Here is a 23057-nt window from a genome sequence, read left to right as displayed (position 1 = left end):
AAACATATATAGAATATATAAACATGTTATATATGTATACACACGATACATAAATATATATATATTTGATGCAGTACTATTCATGATCAGTGTGTGTTTATGCACACAGTATATATATGTGTACTGTTCCTATGTATATAGTTCTATGTTTATGATCCTTATAGATCATACAGAGATCTGATCAGTAACCTATAGATAATTATAGATCTCGGATCTGTATAGATCAGTATAGATCTGATCAATAGGCCTATATAGATTATTGTAGATGTTCGATCAGTGTGATCGGTATATAACCAGTATCGATGTCTGATCAATATGGATCAGTGTATGTGAGCAGCGCGCGGCCCACTCTCGGTTCGGTTTCTATAAATAACCGCTCGTCGCACAGCTGCTGTTACTGAACACTTCTGCACTCAATACCTGATTATCGATCACAATACCGCTGAATGTGCGAGCTTGTTATCAATGATCGATGAGACACCTCACACAGCCAACAGCGCGCGACTCCTCGGTCCCGGACAACAGTGTCATGAGGACAGCTGTCAATCATCTGTCGATATGCCGGCCAGCGCAAGGACATATTGATTAATGACACAGTGATCAGATGATCAATGAGAGAGCTCTTACCTTGTGAAGACACATAGGACATGATCCTCCGGCAAGGACCGTGATCAGCTGTGTTTGTGAGGCTCCATCACTCCTCCAGCGACACACCAATTACGCAACAATCTCACGGGCGCGCGCACGGCCAAGCGCGCTCATGTCAGGCGCTGTTATTGATATTAATAATGATCAAAATGATCCGCCGAACACGAGCGCGCACTCACCCACACCGCGGGGACGCGCACAGGAGCTCAAACTCATCTCAGGACCATTAGGACGTTAATGAGGTAAACAAAATAGTAAATAAACTTATTTACCAATTTGATTATTTAGCACTTATATTTGGCAAAGATGCAGCTTTGGGGACATGGCACTATAAATGTGACTTTTGAGCGCACAAATGCCTATAAAAATTGGAAACGCAAATATATATATATATTTATTTATTTATTTTAGACTAATTTTAAAACGTATGCATTTCAATTTCATAACATAATCCCATCAAATTAATTTGAATTATTTACAAAAAATTAAGGAAAAAAAAAAACAAATAATTTAAGTTTTAATAATTCAATTTGATGGAATTTGGTTAGGAAATTGAAATGCATAAATCTAAAATACATTTTTTTTTTTTTAATGTTGTGCTTCACCAAAATGTTGGAATGACCCAAAAATATATTAAAATCTATATATTTATTTAGCTATGCTCAGCTCCAGTTACTTTAAAAAAATAATTAATTACTAACAAGTAATTACATATTCTACAGTGTAATTAGATTACTGTACTAATTACTCTGTCTGAAAAGTAACCGCATTACTGATTACTTTCTAAACTCTGATAAACCTCGACGAGATGAAAACTACAAGGACAGACATGAAACTGTTCCTTTAAATGTGTCAAATAAAGCATATCAAATCTAATTAATTATTCATGAACTGCCCAAAGAATTTTAAATTTGCACTTTTTTAAATTAATTTAAATAGTTTTATATAGAATGTTCTGGAGTCTAAACAGCATTTAATGCAATTACATCATTAGTAACTGTAATTAAATTACTGGTAAATTAGGAGTAATCCCTTACTTTACTTTTGGCAATGAAAAGTAATTTAATTAGTAATGCATTACACCCACACATAGTCTCATTAGTGCGCTCTCTATTCTTATCCAATCTTTATATTCATCATCACTGAAGGGCGGGAACTCAGAACACGTGCCATGCACCATCTGTAGTCTGAAATAGCTATTATTGTACCATGCACGGTAATATGGGTAATTCCTCTTATGCAATCCCTCGTGAACTCTGTAACAAAAAACATTTCTTTAAAAGTGATTTTGCAGAAAAGATGTCGTGCTTTCCACATTGATAAAGGGACTTTAACACCAGGAAATGGATGGGCCAACTTTTCTCCTCAATGTTTATTTTATTTATATTTTATTATCAAATTGTCCTTGAATTTCAACAATGGCATTTATTTCAATGATTTCAATGATGCATCCACGCCACCAGGTGTCAGTGTAAGTCTAAGACAACATGCATAAAAACATCACTGAGTGCACCGCAGTGGCAGATTTAGGCATGGGCGACATAGGCAGTTGCCCAGAGTTGCATTTGGGGGCGTGTTCAAGCGGGTTTCGCCAGGGCGCCAAACAAACTACAACTGCTAATGGTGCACCGTGAGCTTGAAAATATTCAGTAAATTCTACATCTGTACTCAAACACAAAACTAATGATGCTTTTTCTCCCCAGTTTGGAACGCCCAATTCACACTACTTAGTAGGTCCTCGTGGTGTCGCGGTTACTCGCCTCAATCCGGGTGGCGGAGGACAAGTGTCAGTCGCCTCCACGTCGGAGATGTCAATCCGCGCATCTGATCATGTGACTCATTGTGCGTGACACCGCGGAGACTCACAGCATGTGGAGGCTCATGCTACTCTCCACGATCCACACACAACTCACCACACGCCCCATTGAGAGAACCACTAATCACCACCACGAGGAGGTTACCCCATGTGACTCTACCCTCCCTAGCAACCGGCCCAATTTGGTTACCCCATGTGACTCTACCCTCCCTAGCAACCGGCCCAATTTGGTTACCCCATGTGACTCCACCCTCCCTAGCAACCAGCCCAATTTGGTTACCCCATGTGACTCCACCCTCCCTAGCAACCGGCCCAATTTGGTTACCCCATGTGACTCCACCCTCCCTAGCAACCGGCCCAATTTGGTTACCCCATGTGACTCCACCCTCCCTAGCAACCGGCCCAATTTGGTTACCCCATGTGACTCCACCCTCCCTAGCAACCAGCCCAATTTGGTTACCCTATGTGACTCCACCCTCCCTAGCAACCGCCCAATTTGGTTACCCCATGTGACTCTACCCTCCCTAGCAACCGCCCAATTTGGTTACCCCATGTGACTCCACCCTCCCTAGCAACCGGCCCAATTTGGTTACCCCATGTGACTCCACCCTCCCTAGCAACCAGCCCAATTTGGTTACCCTATGTGACTCTACCCTCCCTAGCAACCGGCCCAATTTGGTTACCCCATGTGACTCTACCCTCCCTAGCAACCGGCCCAATTTGGTTACCCCATGTGACTCCACCCTCCCTAGCAACCAGCCCAATTTGGTTACCCCATGTGACTCCACCCTCCCTAGCAACCAGCCCAATTTGGTTACCCTATGTAACTCTATCCTCCCTAGCAACCGGCCCAATATGGTTACCCCATGTGACTCCACCCTCCCTAGCAACCAGCCCAATTTGGTTACCCCATGTGACTCCACCCTCCCTAGCAACCAGCCCAATTTGGTTACCCCATGTGACTCTACCCTCCCTAGCAACCGGGACAATTTGGTTGCTTAGGAGACCTGACTGGAGTCACTCAGCTCGCCCTGGACTCAAACTCGTGACATAATATTGAATAAAGTGAGTCAATTTAACTTAAACATTTCAGTTAATACAGAAGCTTTTCCTTACAGATCCGATGTAATGGTACTTAAATGAACTTATATGAGCATCATATGCACTTCATATTGGACATATGAACACGTGTTTCATCATGCATCACATGAAAGCCGACCCATGGAAGCATGATGCACGCTACAGTATACCGTCTGTCGGATATTATCACATGCATTATTCATGAGAAAATCAGTTAACAACGGCACACCTCAACACTTCCTGCACAACATCCCATCAACAGATCATGTGTTGTTTATCATGAATGTGTAATTCTGAGTAGAAAATGCACTTCAGACAACGCAAGACGTTAACGTGACAACAAAATCAACAATAAAAACGGCCTCCAGTCAGGTCTCCTTAGCAACTAAATTGGCCCGATTCCTAGGGCGGTTGGAGTCAACTGGGGTAACCTCCTCATGGGGTATTAGTCTCCAACTAGGTCTCCTAAGCAACCAAATTGGCCCGGTTGCTAGGGAGGGTAGACTCACATGAGGTAACCTCCTCATGGGGTATTAGATTGGGGTAACCTCCTCATGGGGTATTAGTCTCCAACCAGGTCTCCTTAACAACCAAATTGGCCAGGTTGCTAGGGAGGGTAGAGTCACATGGGGTAAAATCCTCTTGGGGTATTAGTCTCCAGCCAGGTCTCCTTAGCAACCAAATTGGCCTGATTCCTAGGGAGGGTAGAGTCACATGGGGTAACCTTCTTTCTCTCGGTGGGGCGTGTGGTGAGTTGTGCGTGGATGCCGCGGAGAATAGCGTGAAGCCTCAACACGCACTACGTCTCCACGGTAACGCACTCAACAAGTCACGTGATAAGATGCGCGGATTGGCGGTCTCAGACGTGGAGGCAACTGAGATGCGACCTCTGACACCCGGATTGAGGCGAGTCACTACGCTGCCACGAGGACTCAGAGCGCATTGTTTAAAAATAATAATAATAATAATAAAATATAAAACCAAGTGTGTAAATAAACGTGCAAACAGCACATTAATTGTTTAAGCCCCGTGTGTGCAGGGAACACCAGCTTCCAAAACTTACATTAATTTACTTATTTGATTTACGAGTAACATTTACTGACATTAGCAAGTAAACGCGACTGATGCAAGAGGACACACGGTAAACATACCAAACCATCATAAATAACATGTATGAGCTAGAACATTCATTTCAACATGTTTGAATGGAGCACAAATGCAGATTTACTTCATATTTTCAAGTTCACGCTTAAACTAACCTAATCCATAAATGACTGTTTTATTGCATTATATACTTATACTTACAGACACGCCACAAAATCCCCTTTTCTCAGAGCACTAAACATGCTAACATGATCCGAGTGTGATCAAATCCCTCGCTAACCTTTTCTGTGTAACGCTAGAGCCAATGCTGCGATTACAAGGTGCAGTTGCCATGGCAACGGAGTTGTAATATTGTCTGGATCTTCACACAGATGTGGTCAGTGAGTGATTTAATGACAGTAAAATCATGTTCACACACATATTGTTCATGTCTTGTGTCTATACTTGTGAAACAGTATTTTAATGTTTAAAGATTAAACCCCATTGACTTGCATTGGAACGTGTATTCTAGAACATTCCTTTAAACACTAGAAATGGGATATTTAGAGGCTAGTCACTGCATTAGCTAATGCTAACGGTACAAGCAATGTGCTACAGATGATTGATTAGTATATTGGGGATGAAATGTCCACATTGTTTCATAGTCCTGTAAATTAGGCCACTTCTTTACAGTCATCTCAAGATGAGAAACGGCCTAATTTACGTTAAATCGCCCCCTCTCCTTCTCCTCCATGAAAACCCTTTAGATTATAAATAAAACAGTGCGCACAATTCTTTTGAACTGATTTTACTCTCTCTCTACACGTCCACCCACCAGCATCCAGTGCTGCATTTAACACAGAATATCACATTATATCATCACATGACATCACGCTCGTGTGCAGGAACGGCCTATTTTAGGTGAGTAGGATCGATATAGGATACTTGCAGCGTGGGCATGCATTAAACGTCACGGAGCGAGATAGAGCTATCATACGTCTTAATGCACTTTGGAGGTAAAGAAATTAAACATTCAGTTCAGGAAAAGCAGCGTCTGAACATGCCTACAGTATAGTGCTACATTCACCACTACAGCCGTGTCCTCATACACACGTGTGTAACTCATAATAAACCTATCAATACAATAGAAAACTCATAATGTTAAACTCGTTTAGTGCCGGAGGCATCTATAATGGAAGTGCATTCACAGTTGGCTCATGCAACTATAGCATTGCATGGCGTTTTGGCTTTCAGACCGTCTGATATCATGTTAAACTACATATATATGGCCTCAATGTGTCGCAAGATCAACTCTTTACTGATCTCTAGTGCAAAATTGAAGTATTGCAGTTTCCTATTTCACACAGTTGAAATATTGCAGTAAATACATTTTTCCCGCCTTTGAATGTCTGCAGTGGCTGTTTGCCTGTTCACCATGCATAGCATTAGCGTCATGCACAACAGAGTCAGGTAAAGAGGTAAGAAACGGTTATAAAAGAGGTTCAGGAGCTTGTGAAGGTAACAGGAGGAACAACAGCAGTCCGGAGTTCAGGAAGGACAAAACCTGCGGACCAAAACAAACCCAGATGAAATGATGATTTATACACTTGCTGATTTAAATCATTAATTACAAAACAAGTCACATTTCCAGAAGCACCTCTATTACAGCTCATATTCATCCAGTCACTGTTACAGACTCACCTGTGTTATTCTGCGACCTGCACGCCAGCGCAGTTATCTTTACCCTCCGTTGCGATCGCTAAATACTCCGCGCTGCAACACACAACACACAACACACTTAATAACACACACACACACACACTTAATAACACACACACACACACTCACACACATAATAACACACACACACACACACTCACTTAATAACACACACACACTTAATAACACACACATGCACACACGTAATAAAACACACACTTAATAACATGTAATAACACACACACACGTAATAACACACATAATAACACACACACTTAATAACACACACACACTTAATAACACACTTAATAACACGTAATAACAAACACACTTAATAACACACACACACACACTTAATAACACACTTAATAACACACACACACTTAATAACACACATAATAACACACACACTTAATAACACGTAATAACACACACACTTAATAACACACTTAATAACATGTAATAACACACACACTTAATAACACACTTAATAACACACATACACTTAATAACACGACTTAATAACACACACTTAATAACACGTAATAACACACACACTTAATAACACACTTAATAACACACACACACACTTAACACACACACACACTTAATAATACACTTAATAACACACACTTAATAACACACACACACTTAATAACACACACACACACTTAATAATACACTTAATAACACACACACTTAATAACACACACACTTAACACACACACTTAATAACATACACACATAATAACACACTTAATAACACACACACTTAATAACACACTTAATAACATACACACACTTAATAACATACACACTTAACACACACACTTAATAACACACACACATAATAACACACACACATAATAACACACTAAATAACACACACACACTTAATAACACACACACTTAATAACACACTTAATAACACACACACTTAATATCACACACACTTAATAACACACACACACACTTAATAACACACTTAATAACACACACTTAATAACACACACACATAATAACACAAAAACACACACACACACTTAATAACACACACACTTAATAACACACACTCTTAATAACATGCACACACACACACACACACTTAATAACACACACACAAACACTTAATAACACACACACACACACTTAATAACACACACACTTAATAACACACACACAAACACTTAATAACACACACACTTAATAACACACACACTTAATAACACACACACAAACACTTAATAACACACACACACACACTTAATAACACACACACACTTAATAACACACACACAAACACTTAATAACACACACACACACACTTAATAACACACACACTTAATAACACACACACAAACACTTAATAACACACACACTTAATAACACACACACACACACTTAATAACACACACACTTAATAACACACACACACACTTAATAACACACACACTTAATAACTTAATAACACACACACTTAATAACACACACACACACTTAATAACACACACACTTAATAACACACACACAAACACTTAATAACACACACACTTAATAACACACACTTAATAACACACACACACACTTAATAACACACACACACACTTAATAACACACACACACACACTTAATAACACACACACTTAATAACACACACACACACTTAATAACACACACACACACTTAATAACACACACACTTAATAACACACACACAAACACTTAATAACACACACACTTAATAACACACTTAATAACACACACACACACTTAATAACACACACACAAACACTTAATAACACACACACACACACTTAATAACACACACACTTAATAACAAACACACACTTAATAACACACACACAAACACTTAATAACACACACACACACACTTAATAACACACACACACTTAATAACACACACACTTAATAACACACACACTTAATAACACACACACAAACACTTAATAACACACACACTTAATAACACACACACTTAATAACACACACACACACACACTTAATAACACACACACTTAATAACACACACACACACACTTAATAATACACACACTTAATAACACACACACACACACTTAATAACACACACACTTAATAACACACACTTAATAACACACACACACTTAATAACACACACACAAACACTTAATAACACACACACACACTTAATAACACACACACTTAATAACACACACACACACTTAATAACACACACACAAACACTTAATAACACACAGACACACTTAATAACACACACACTTAATAACACACACACATAATAACACACACACACACTTAATAACACACACACTTAATAACACACACACAAACACTTAATAACACACACACTTAATAACACACACACACTTAATAACACACACACACACTTAATAACACACACACACACTTAATAACACACACACTTAATAACACACACACACACTTAATAACACACACACTTAATAACACACACACACTTAATAACACACACACACACACTTAATAACACACACACACTTAATAACACACACACTTAATAACACACACACACTTAATAACACACACACTTAATAACACATTTTGATTATTTTATTTGGAATGACCAATACTGATTAAAACAACACAGCATCCAAATATTCACAAAGAGCCTGTTATGTTTCACCTGACAATACACACATGGACAATAGTCACAACCACATGAATATATAAATCAATAGACTATGGATAGAGGTGACATCGCCTTCTCCAAACATGCAGACTGCCTATGATTGCTGACACAGGACAGTATTTGGCTGTTTGCTTAGAAATCTTTTTACTCAGCCCAGCAATCTGCAAACCCCTGACGCATAATCTGTGCACATGTCCTAAACTACCAAAGATTAGGATGATCAGTTTTGTGCTGTAACCACACACTGCTAAAGCATTTGTTAATGACTGGTATTTTAACATTTTCTCAGAGAAACACAAGTCCATGTAAATATCAAACAACAACCCACTTCCAGAATCAGAATGTTTTTAGAGAGTTCATTGACAACTACAATGTCTGGAGTGTTTGGATGTTCTCTGAGGACACTTCGTAGAAGGTTTGTGTCATCATTCAGATTTGAAAACCAACTCGTTTGAACAGTCTTGTTTGTGTGTATTACACTTTGTCCAGAAACTTAGTGCAGTTCTTGAGCTGTTGTGTTTACGATGCGATCGTGGCGCGCGATGTAGAGGCCTTTGAACGCAGGGCACTCGTTCATTATGTGCGCTGTAGATTCCAGTACTTTATCGCTGTGTAATAAACAGAATGGTTCATGATGTTTTGGAAACCACAGGGAAAGATTGTACTTAGTCGGGAGAGTTTGCAGCCGGGCTTTGATAACAAATTTTAGGATACCTCCGTTAACGGCTGAGTTTTGTAGCGCCGAGTGTGAGACTGTATGATAACACACACACTTAATAACACACACACTTAATAACACACACACACTTAATAACACTTAATAACACACACACTTAATACACACACACACAAACCTTAATAACACACACTAATAACACACACTTAATAACACACACACAAACTTAATAACACACACTTAATAACACAACACAAACACTTAATAACACACACTTAATAACACAACACACTTAATGACACACACTTAATAACACACACACTTAATAACACACACACACACTTAATAACACACACACTTAATAACACACTAAACACTTAATAACACACACATTAATAACACACACACAAACACTTAATAACACACTTAATAACACACACACACAATACACATAATAACACACACACTTAATAACACACACACATTAATAACACACACACACACACTTAATAACACACACTTAATAACACACTTAATAACACACACACTTAATAACACACATAATAACACTAATAACACACACACTTAATAACACACACACTAATAACAACACACATAATAACACACAATAATAACACACTTAATAACACACACACAATTAATAACACACTTAATAACACAAACACCTTAATAACACACACACATTAATAACACACACACTAATAACACACACATACATACACTTAATAACACAACACACATTAATAACACACACACTTAATAACAACACATTAATAACACACACACACACATACATCACACACACACTTAATAACACACACTTAATACACACACACACTTAATAACACACACTTAATAACACACACACACACATAACAACACTACACACTTAATAACACACACACATAATAACACATAATACACACACACACACTTAATACACACACTTACATACACACACACACACTTAATAACACACACACTTAATAACACACACAACACTATAATAACACACACACACTTAATAACACACAATACACACACTTAATAACACACACTTAATAACACACACACAACACACACTAATAACACACACACTTAATAACACACATCAATAACACACATAATAACACACTAATAACACATAATAACACACACATTAATAACACACACTTAATAACACACACACACACTTAATAACACACACACACACTTAATAACACACTAATAACACTTAATAACACACACTTAATAACACACATACACACACTTAATAACACACACTTAATAACACACACACATAACACACTTAATAACACACATAATACACATAATAACAACACACTTAATAACACACACAAACTTAATAACACACACATTAATAACACACACACACACACATTAATAACACACATCACTTAATAACACACATAACACACACTAATAACACACACACACCTAATAACACACATAACACACACATAATAACACACACACACACTTAATAACACACACACTTAATAACACACACACAATACACTTAATAACACACACTTAATAACACACACTAATACACACACACTTAATAACACACACACACACAATACACATTAATAACACACACAATAACACACACACTTAATAACACACACATAATAACACACACACTTAATAACACACACACACTAATAACACACACACAAACACTTAATAACACACACACTAATAACACACATAATAACACACACACTTAATAACACACACTATACACACACCTAATAACACACACACACTTAATAACACACACACAAACACTTAATAACACACACATAATAACACACACACACTTAATAACACACACACTTAATAACACACACACACACTTAATAACACACACACACACTTAATAACACACACACTTAATAACACACACACAAACTTAATAACACACACTAATAACACACTTACATAATAACACACACACAACACTTAATAACACACACACTTAATAACACACACACACACACTTAATAACACACACACTAATAACACACACACTTAATAACACACACACATAATAACACACATCAATAACACACACACACACTTAATAACACACACACTTAATAACACACACACACACTTAATAACACACACACTTAATAACACACACTAATAACACACACTTAATAACACACACATAATAACACACACATAATAACACACACACACACTTAATAACACACACACTTAATAACACACACACATAATACACACTTAATAACACACACACACCTTAATAACACACACACATAACACACATAATACACACACACACTTAATAACACACACACTTAATAACACACACACACACTTAATAACACACACACTTAATAACACACACACTTAATAACACACACACACTTAATAACACACACACACTTAATAACACACACACATAATAACACACACACACTAATAACACACACCTTAATAACACACACACTTAATAACACACACACATTAATAACACACACACACACTTAATAACACACACACACACACTTAATAACACACACACACTTAATAACACACACACACACTTAATAACACACACACTTAATAACACACACACACTTAATAACACACACACACACACTTAATAACACACACACTTAATAACACACACACATAATAACACACACATTAATAACACACACACTTAATAACACACACACTTAATAACACATTTTGATTATTTTATTTGGAATGACCAATACTGATTAAAACAACACAGCATCCAAATATTCACAAAGAGCCTGTTATGTTTCACCTGACAATACACACATGGACAATAGTCACAACCACATGAATATATAAATCAATAGACTATGGATAGAGGTGACATCGCCTTCTCCAAACATGCAGACTGCCTATGATTGCTGACACAGGACAGTATTTGGCTGTTTGCTTAGAAATCTTTTTACTCAGCCCAGCAATCTGCAAACCCCTGACGCATAATCTGTGCACATGTCCTAAACTACCAAAGATTAGGATGATCAGTTTTGTGCTGTAACCACACACTGCTAAAGCATTTGTTAATGACTGGTATTTTAACATTTTCTCAGAGAAACACAAGTCCATGTAAATATCAAAACAACAACCCACTTCCAGAATCAGAATGTTTTTAGAGAGTTCATTGACAACTACAATGTCTGGAGTGTTTGGATGTTCTCTGAGGACACTTCAGTAGAAGGTTTGTGTCATCATTCAGATTTGAAAACCAACTCGTTTGAACAGTCTTGTTTGTGTGTATTACACTTTGTCCAGAAACTTAGTGCAGTTCTTGAGCTGTTGTGTTTACGATGCGATCGTGGCGCGCGATGTAGAGGCCTTTGAACGCAGGGCACTCGTTCATTATGTGCGCTGTAGATTCCAGTACTTTATCGCTGTGTAATAAACAGAATGGTTCATGATGTTTTGGAAACCACAGGGAAAGATTGTACTTAGTCGGGAGAGTTTGCAGCCGGGCTTTGATAACAAATTTTAGGATACCTCCGTTAACGGCTGAGTTTTGTAGCGCCGAGTGTGAGACTGTATGATAACACACACACTTAATAACACACACACTTAATAACACACACACACTTAATAACACTTAATAACACACACACTTAATAACACACACACACTTAATAACACACACACACAAACACTTAATAACACACACACTTAATAACACACACACTTAATAACACACACACAAACACTTAATAACACACACACTTAATAACACACACACAAACACTTAATAACACACACACTTAATAACACACACACACAAACACTTAATGACACACACACTTAATAACACACACACTTAATAACACACACACACACACACTTAATAACACACACACTTAATAACACACACACAAACACTTAATAACACACACACTTAATAACACACACACAAACACTTAATAACACACACTTAATAACACACACACAAACACTTAATAACACACACACTTAATAACACACACACTTAATAACACACACACACACACACACACTTAATAACACACACACTTAATAACACACACACACACACTTAATAACACACACACTTAATAACAACACACACTTAATAACACACACTTAATAACACACACACACTTAATAACACACATAATAACACACACACACACTTAATAACACACACACTTAATAACACACACACACACTTAATAACACACACACACTTAATAACACACTAATAACACACACTTAATAACACACACACACACTTAATAACACACACACACACTTAATAACACACACACTAATAACACACACTTAATAACACACACAACAATAACACGCATAATAACACACACACACTTAATAACACACACACACACACACACTTAATAACGCACACACACACACTTAACACACACACATAATAACACACACACTTAATAACACACACACACACACTTAATAACACACACACATAATAACACACACACATAATACATACACTTAATAACACACACTTAATAACACACACACACATATACCATAACACACACACTTAATAACACACACTTAATAACACACACTTAATAACACACACACATAATAACACACACTTAATAACACACACACTTAATAACACACACACTTAATAACACACACTTAATAACACACACACTTAATAACACACACACTTAATAACACACACACTTAATAACACACACACTTAATAACACACACACTTAATAACACACACTTAATAACACACACTTAATAACACACACACTTAATAACACACACTTAATAACACACACTTAATAACACACACACTTAATAACACACACACTTAATAACACACACTTAATAACACACACACTTAATAACACACACTTAATAACACACACTTAATAACACACACACTTAATAACACACACTTAATAACACACACTTAATAACACACACACTTAATAACACACACTTAATAACACACACTTAATAACACACACACTTAATAACACACACTTAATAACACACACTTAATAACACACACTTAATAACACACACTTAATAACACACACACTTAATAACACACACACTTAATAACACACACACTTAATAACACACTTAATAACACACACTTAATAACACACACACTAATAACACATAATAACACACTTAATAACACACACATTAATAACACACACTTAATAACACACACTTAATAACACACACTTAATAACACACACTTAATAACACACACACTTAATAACACACACTTAATAACACACAATAACACACTTAATAACACACACACTTAATAACACACACTTAATAACACACACACTTAATAACACACACACACTTAATAACACACACACTTAATAACACACACACTTAATAATAACACACACTTAATAACACACAATAACACACATTAATAACACACACCTTAATAACACACACTTAATAACACACACACTTAATAACACACACACTTAATAACACACACACTTAATAACACACACTTAATAACACACACACTTAATAACACACACACTTAATAACACACACACACACTTAATAACACACACACTTAATAACACACACACACTTAATAACACACACACTTAATAACACACACTTAATAACACACACACTTAATAACACACACACTTAATAACACACACACTTAATAACACACACATAACATCGTTATATTTACCGGTGAAACTGATGGAATTTTCTCAGGCAATATGAAATTGAAATGCAACTTAGGCTAAAATATTGAGTCAATATTACAATTTTGGGATGTCCCATAATAATGTTAAATGTGAATTAAAATGTACAAGCTTTGCATAAAACAGTTTTGCATCATCTTAACGCTTAATAAATGAATTTAAGATGTGCATCTAAAGTCATGCGACTGAATAATTCACTCATAAGTGGGCTAACGAGCCGACCAATGAGCTCATTTAAAAATGAGTGATTTCTATGCAGAATGCTGGATGATGGGGAGTCTACCAGCGGCTTAAACTGAAACATCTTAAAGGGACAGTTCTCCCAAAAATGAAAACTCTCTCATTATTTATTCACCCTCATGTCATCCCAGATGTGTTTGACTTTCTTTCTGCAGAACACAAATGATGATTTCTAGTAGAATATTTCAGCTCTGTAGCTCCATACAATGCAAGTGAACGGTGATCAGAACTTTGAAGCTCCATAAAGCACATAAAGGCAGCATAAAAGTAATCCATAAGACTCCAGTGGTTTAATTAGTGTGGGTGAAATCCAAATCAATATTTAAGGCCTTATTATACTATAAATCTCCACTTTTGACCAGTAGGTGGTGATATGTACAAAGAATGCAATCGCCAAAAAACACAAGAAGAAGAAAAACATGGAAGTGAAAGTGAAAGTGGAGATTTATAGTAAAAAAGGACTTAAATTTTGATCTGTTTCTTCTGAAGACATGGATTAAACCACTGGAGTCTTATGGATTACTTTTATGCTGCCTTTATGTGCTTTTTGGAGCTTCAAAGTTCTAGTCACCATTCACTTGCATTTTGTGGCTGAAATATTCTTCTAGAATCTTCATTTGTGTTCAGCAGAAGAAACGATCCCTTTAAACAATGGTGATAAAGTGTTTAAATGTTGATCTCATGTTTTTATTTGTATGAATTATGTGCGAACACTGACAGTGAGATCTCTGTTTGGAATATTTTTAAATATATAAAGAATGTGTCTTTATTAAACTAAAAATGTATGAAACACCGCTTTTAGATGTAATTAAAAACAAGTATATGTTGTGTCTTGTTCATCATCTTCATAAAAAATCATGCAGAATTTAAAAGTAAGGTGATTAAAGTGACTCAAAGAGACTTTCACAGTTTGTTCTGGAACATAAATGACACAGTCTGACCCCAAACGTTGATTTTGAAGCTACTTTTTAAAAAAACGCAAGTTTAAAATCACAATGCCAATTAAGGACTACAAGTCCCATCAGCACGTGAGCTACATGCATTATAAAATGGACGACAATTGTAGTCCTTATGTAGCGACGGGTTAGCAACATGCATTTTTAAAACACAACGGCTTAAAAATCCACGATTGAGGTCTGACTGTGTCATCTATGCTCTAGAACAAATGAGAAAGTCTCTTCGAGGGATTTATACCACAGAAACTAAAAACCCATTTTCCTAACGGGAACCCAGGGCGAGTTAGCCTTTTGGGTTTGACGTCATAGATGAGCAGCTCTATTGCGTCTAACGTAAGAGCCGCATTGGCTTCCGCTGCTTTGCTCAGAATTATCTCACGGTATCTTCTGCATAAAATACATTTGCAACTGTAAACCTGACACGTGAAACAGTAGACCGCTATTTATGCAAGGACGCATGCGTGACTCACGCGCTGGCTCTCAGCGCTTCCTCTCCTGCCGCCGAGATCTTCCTGTAGCAGTAGATCATCTCCACTAACAGCCAGAGCTGCAGGCCGATGATGGACACATACATCATGACCTCTGACACGATCGACGCCGTACCACGTGTGGCTGAAACACACAGATACTGTCAGACACGGATAGCAAGGACGCTTTGTGTAGAGACGTCAGTTTATGTGTAAAACACGTGATCACAGTGATGCACGTGCAATAGAAGTCTATGGGACAAATGGTACTAGGATAAATGCTGGAATACTGTTTTAAATGTATAACAACAAGATATATTATCTGTGTAAGACAAACTCCCCCCACCGCTGTTAAAACAATTACCCACAAAAAGCATTAAAGTGATTTTACCACAATTAACACTTTTACCAAAGCCTCTCTCGTGGCTTATTGTGTCTGTGAACTCATATAAAGGAGACACCAGCCACTCAAAACATCCCATTTGTCCATGTAGTCGGATTGCATCCGTACCTTTGCCCACCACGGTGAGGTGCACCACTTTACTGGCGATGGTGGAGTACTCGTAGTGCTCGTAGCTCAGAATTCGGTTGAAGATGCATCGATAAACGCCGGAGTCGTTGAAGGTGACGTTATTGATAAGAACAGACGCGTCCTGCAGGTCATATGTCTTTTTACTGCCTTCCCACTCCAGTCGGCCCTCAAAACGCTCATCTATGATACTGGAGGCATCGCCATCATAACTGTAAATCTGTCCATAGCACACAGTCAGGAGCTTTACATGAAGTCTCATGGCCAATAGACAAAGAATACAGGGCGAGTAAATGATGGCAGGCGTCTGTAGAAACTCACGTGCACAAAGCCTGGTTCTCCTCGCGCTTTGAAGTGCCAGTCGACGGTCGCAGTGGCCACCACCTCTCCTCGCCTCTTGCAGGAAATGCAGCCCAGTTTGAATTCCTGACCTGCCACAGCCTCGGTGTCCGAGTCCACCTCCGCACACGCAGCGCTGCATAGAGACACTGCGGGACACACATGACATTGATCGGGACGTGTTACCGTACAGAACACATCAGCCGTTTTTATCAAGAGTGGCTCGTTCTACTACATAGGGGCAAAACAGCTGATGCTGACTAAAATGCGTGCTCTTCTTTCATCTGTGTTTGCAACTTCACCTTGCTGATTTGGCAAATCCTATAGGCATATTTTGATGACAGCATTATTATGTTGGCTTGGAAAGCAGGCAACCAGTCTGTAACACCCTAGCAACTGCCTAGCCATGCCTTAGCGACCACCCAAGAAACCACCTAGCAACCACCCAGAACACCGTAGTAACCACCTAGAAATGCCCTAGCGACAACCATGAACACTTTAGCAACCACCTGGCAACACCCTAACAACTACCAGGAACACCCAAGTAACTGCCTAGCCATGCCTTGGAGACCACCCAAAACACCCTAGCAACCACCTAGCAATGCCCTAGCGACCAACCAAAACACCCTAGAAACCATTAGTAACACCCTAGCAATGCACCAGCAACCACCCAAAACACCCTTGCGACCACCTAGCAACCCCCTAGCGACCACTCAAAACACCATAGCAACCACCTAGCAACAACCCAAAACACCCTAGCAACCACCTAGCAATGCCCTAGTGACTACCCAGAAAACTCTAGCAACCACCTAGTAACACCCTAGCAACCACTTAGCAACCAACCAATACACCCTAGAAACTATTAGCAACACCCTAGCAATCCCCCAGCGACCACCCAAAACACCCTTGCGACCACCTTGTGACCACTCAAAACACCCTAGCAACCATCTAGCAATGCCCTAGCAACAACCCAGAATGCCCTAGTAACTGCCTAGCCATGCCCTAGAGACCACCCAAAACACCCTTGCAAACACGTAGCAATGACCTAATGACCACCTGGCAACACCGCTGCTACCAACCAGAATGCTCTAGCATCCACCTAGCAACTCCCAAGAAACCACTTAGCAACCACACAGAACACCCTAGCAAACATTTGACAACGCCCTAGCGACCACCCAGAACACTCTAGCAACTAACTAGCAATGCCCTAGCAACCACTCTATCTACAGTAGCAGGCTGTTTGTAACATCTGTATAAACTTTAACATTTTAAAACTAGTTTAAACTCTCAGGTTTTTATTTTTCAAGCCAACATCAAAGTTTGTGCACAAACTTCATCATCTTGTTCTCTCTGTTAGTACTTTCAGATTTTAGTTGACAATGTACAACCTCACATTATTAATATTATTGTGGAAGTCTTGCACTCGTACACCAGGTTATGTGTCCACCCTGTTTTCATATTTGCCCCTTTAATGAACAACAACAACACTTGTGAACTCTTAAAGGACCCGCTAAACTGACTGTTTTAACTGTTTTATCACGCAAGCTGCTGTTAAACACAGTCATTGATCTCATTACACTCACCTGAGAGCGTGCAGAACACACACAGGAGCAGAACCCGTCTCACGCACACGTCCATCATCGTGTCTGTCTGTCGTGGGTCTGATGGGCTAGTGTCCACAGTGATGTATCTTCATATCAGGTCCATAAGACGAGCTCACGTGGGTTTGGAAGAGTCTCTATTTAAATGTGCTCCAGTGATGAAGGACTAGACTAGCAGGTTTTAGCAGTATGTGCATAAGAGGCCTAGTGAAATGTGTTGAACAGCCCCTGATTCTTTGGCTCAATAGATCAGAGAATGCTTGTTCATGCAATAATGCACGGTCGAATCTAATTCACAGCATCTAAAACGTACAGGACGCGAGAGCAGTGTTTGCATGATGCATTGATCTCGCAGTAACCGAATGCACATTCACATGACAGAATTCAGTATTCGTATATATCTATATCTATACATTCATGCACATTGACTGTAAACTTGCCTTTGAGTCGATGAGTTCTATAGTTCCCGGTGACGCTCGCATCGACGCGCGGACTGATGCATTGCGGTAAAAATCCCGGACCGCGCGCGCACTGCAACCGAACCCGCGGTGACGTCACGTCGTTGACGGCAGGTGCAGCAGTCCCTTTAAAACTCACAATTCTCCAATAAACGGCCACGAGACTACGGCTGGATCTCGTCTGGAAGGATGCGTCCTCCGGAGGTCGCGTTTGTCGGCCGCATACGTCATCGAGGCTGTCTCGTTTCATTTTTATTTTTATTTTATTGGGAATGCAACAAAGGTTAACAATTGTATAAATGTAAGTGTGTATATATATAAAAGGCATTCACAATATATATATATAAAAAAGTAAAGGACAAAAAAATAAAATGAAACGAGACAGCCTCGATGACGTATGCGGCCGACAAACGCGACCTCCGGAGGACGCATCCTTCCAAACGAGACACAGTCATACGTGAATTTTCATTATTTTTTTAAATAATAAAACATGTTTTACAACAGCAAAATTGTTAATTGCGTGCCTGCGGAGTTATTGAAACACACAAAAAAACAGGCTAAAGAATATAATTTCACAAAGCGCTTACTTTTAGCTCTCTAAAAGCTTCGAGTTTATCACGCACTATAAATTAAATGATAATTTTTCCCCATCGGCATCTTTAATTAACATTAAATTAACAAGTCTGAATCAGGGCTGTGTACTTCAGTCAGTCAGCAGGTGGCGTGCAAGAACAGCGGATCTACAGGGCTCGCCTTATGAATATTAATGACGTCGTGATGACGTTGCACCTAGACATCTTGTGACGAGCCTATTAATATTAATGAGCCAGTCCTTAAAACATTTTCTCCTACAACAACTTCTATCGGCCTTGTGTTTTATTCTAATGCCCCCACGCACGGTGAATTTTAACATGTTATAATATTATATAATCCTTGGCCATTATTTGCAGCTAGTGGTGTATTTGATATTGTTTTAAATGTAACAGTACACGACTGTTCAGATTGATAATGTATGTAATTTAATTAAAGTAATATATATATTAGTGACATGCTCTTGCACACACTGTCGGAGACTGTAACTGATCGGATCGTCTGTTGTACCTTCAGTGTTGGACTCATGCGGTACACGAGCTCTCGGGCTCGGTTCGGAGAGTTCAGCACTGTCCGTCTGTGTTCCGTAGAAACATCGGTGTGACGGGTCACGAGCGCTCTCAGTAAACCCACCCGGATCATCAGAACCTCACACACACACACACACACACACACACACAACGCGAACTTCATTTGCCAGTTTAGACCCATAAACACAAACTGTCCTGCTGACACATTCACACTGCCCGAACTGGACCAAAATAACCGAGTGTGTGTGTGTGCGCGCGCGCGAGAGACATTTCAAACACACACAGCTAAAGCATGGAAAAGTTTTAATAATCTCGGTTCCCCACCTCCCAATCTTGTTTTATTTTATTGTTTAAGATAGGACAAGACTGTCCTCTATGTTATTTTGTTTTTATTTCGTGTTTGTCTACTGTCACTCATTTTAGTTCAGGGACGCGACTGTACTTCTCCGCCACGTGCTCTGACGTGTATCGGGATGATGTTGCATGATGGGAAATGTAGTTTTGATTTGCAGGTGCTTGATGGATGGATTGCTCCAGGGAAAATATTACTACACTTCATTCACACACATCCGGGTTTAATACAAGTCAGTCTCAGTATTTGTGTCATAATGTTGATTAGCACAAATATTTATTTAGACTCGTTCCTCCTTTTCTTCAAATGTGTGTTCCAGTGAGACACTTCCAATGGAAGTCAATGGGGTTTAATCTGTACACATTAAAATACTGTTTCAAAAGTATAAACACAAGACATAAACAATATGTGTGTTAACATGATTTTACTGCAATTAAATCACTCACTGACCAATTTTACAACTGCGTTGCCATGGCGACGTAATGTCAACAGACCCTAAAACGGTGATTTATTCAACTTTACAGCTCAAATACTGCGCACATTTTAACAGATGAATTAATGAAATTGCATTTATAACATTATAATCTTCACATTTCTGCCTTTAAACCCTCCAAAAATACCCCATTGACTTCCATTGGAAGTGTTTCACTGGGACACACTTTTAAAGAAAGGAGGGACGAGTCAAAATTAAGTTTTATGTAATCAACATTATAACACAAATACTGTCGATTGATCTTCACATGCAACAAAAGTTGTGAAATTTGGCACACAGATAGAGGACAGTCTGAACATTAACTGGAGCAAATGTGGAGTCTCCAACTCAAACCCTCTAGCGCCACCAACTGCCCACATTTGTGAATGCTGAGTGCTTCTTTTTTCGAGACAATTGCACCATGTTGTCATTTTCCATCAACGGCTTTTCTGTTTCCATCATTTAAAACATTTCCCAAAACTTTTTGAGTACTTCAGGACATTGTGCCATTAACACATAACGAGTTTCGTAACGATATGTCAATGCGTTCGAAAAATAAAGCATTTTACAACTAAATTAAAAATGGATGAAACCCAAAATGGCTGCCATCTAAAACTTTGGTATCAATCGACTAGCATCCCGCACAGAATCTAACAAGACTTTAAATGTATTTTATTTACATTTTGGCCAATAAAATGTGCCCCTATATTTACACAATATCCCTATAACCTCCATTATATTACAATAATGTATCAAAACAACCTTCCGTTATTATTTATGTTCACACAGGTGATGTTGCAACATCAATATTCATTACATGTATTTTATCTTGAAACTAATTATTCTTAACAATGTGCCTTTTAGCCCTGTTGTACCCTATAATTTAAATATTACATCACTTTTTACACATTTCGTAGAATTTTTAACCATTTTTGCCCATTACTGTAATGGCACTGGGGGGGTGCTAATGTTCATAAAACATCCTGGTCGTAAAACACCTATTTAGCTTTA

At 38.3% G+C, this 23057-nt stretch overlaps 2 protein-coding genes across 2 annotated transcripts in view; both read right to left on the bottom strand.

Annotated features, from left to right (window-relative positions):
* The window catches only part of syngap1a (synaptic Ras GTPase activating protein 1a), a 74952-nt gene extending 74183 nt beyond the window's left edge, over positions 1-769 (bottom strand). Inside the window, 1 exon segment of the mRNA XM_052135781.1 lies at positions 628-769. Coding sequence (XP_051991741.1) covers positions 628-649 — 22 coding nt within the window. The 5' untranslated portion in view covers positions 650-769.
* A 1246-nt stretch (positions 770-2015) lies between these two features.
* Positions 2016-20182, bottom strand: LOC127650457 (sodium channel subunit beta-1-like). Its single transcript, XM_052135904.1, has 6 exons — positions 19626-20182; positions 18025-18191; positions 17686-17923; positions 17178-17319; positions 6329-6400; positions 2016-6191 (listed from the first exon to the last, which is right to left on the bottom strand). The coding sequence occupies exons 1-5, from the start codon at positions 19681-19683 to the stop codon at positions 6334-6336; spliced, it is 672 nt and encodes a 223-aa protein (XP_051991864.1). The 5' UTR covers positions 19684-20182; the 3' UTR covers positions 2016-6191; positions 6329-6333.
* Positions 20183-23057: the final 2875 nt, after the last annotated feature.

Source organism: Xyrauchen texanus, chromosome 10, assembly GCF_025860055.1.
Source record: "Xyrauchen texanus isolate HMW12.3.18 chromosome 10, RBS_HiC_50CHRs, whole genome shotgun sequence".
Classification (NCBI taxonomy): Eukaryota; Metazoa; Chordata; class Actinopteri; order Cypriniformes; family Catostomidae; genus Xyrauchen; species Xyrauchen texanus.
The sequence above is the reverse complement of the archived record's forward strand: the minus strand, read 5'-3'. Positions and strand labels throughout refer to the sequence as shown.

What these genes read in the sequence shown, in the direction of transcription:
- LOC127650457 (XM_052135904.1), bottom strand. Translation starts at nt 19,683, where the DNA reads ATGATGGACGTGTGCGTGAGACGGGTTCTGCTCCTGTGTGTGTTCTGC. An exon ending in TGTGTTCTGCACGCTCTCAG is followed by an intron (nt 18,192 to 19,625) that starts GTGAGTGTAATG and finishes TGTGTCCCGCAG; the next exon opens with TGTCTCTATGCAGCGCTGCG. An exon ending in CCTCACCGTGGTGGGCAAAG is followed by an intron (nt 17,320 to 17,685) that starts GTACGGATGCAA and finishes TGTGTGTTTCAG; the next exon opens with CCACACGTGGTACGGCGTCG.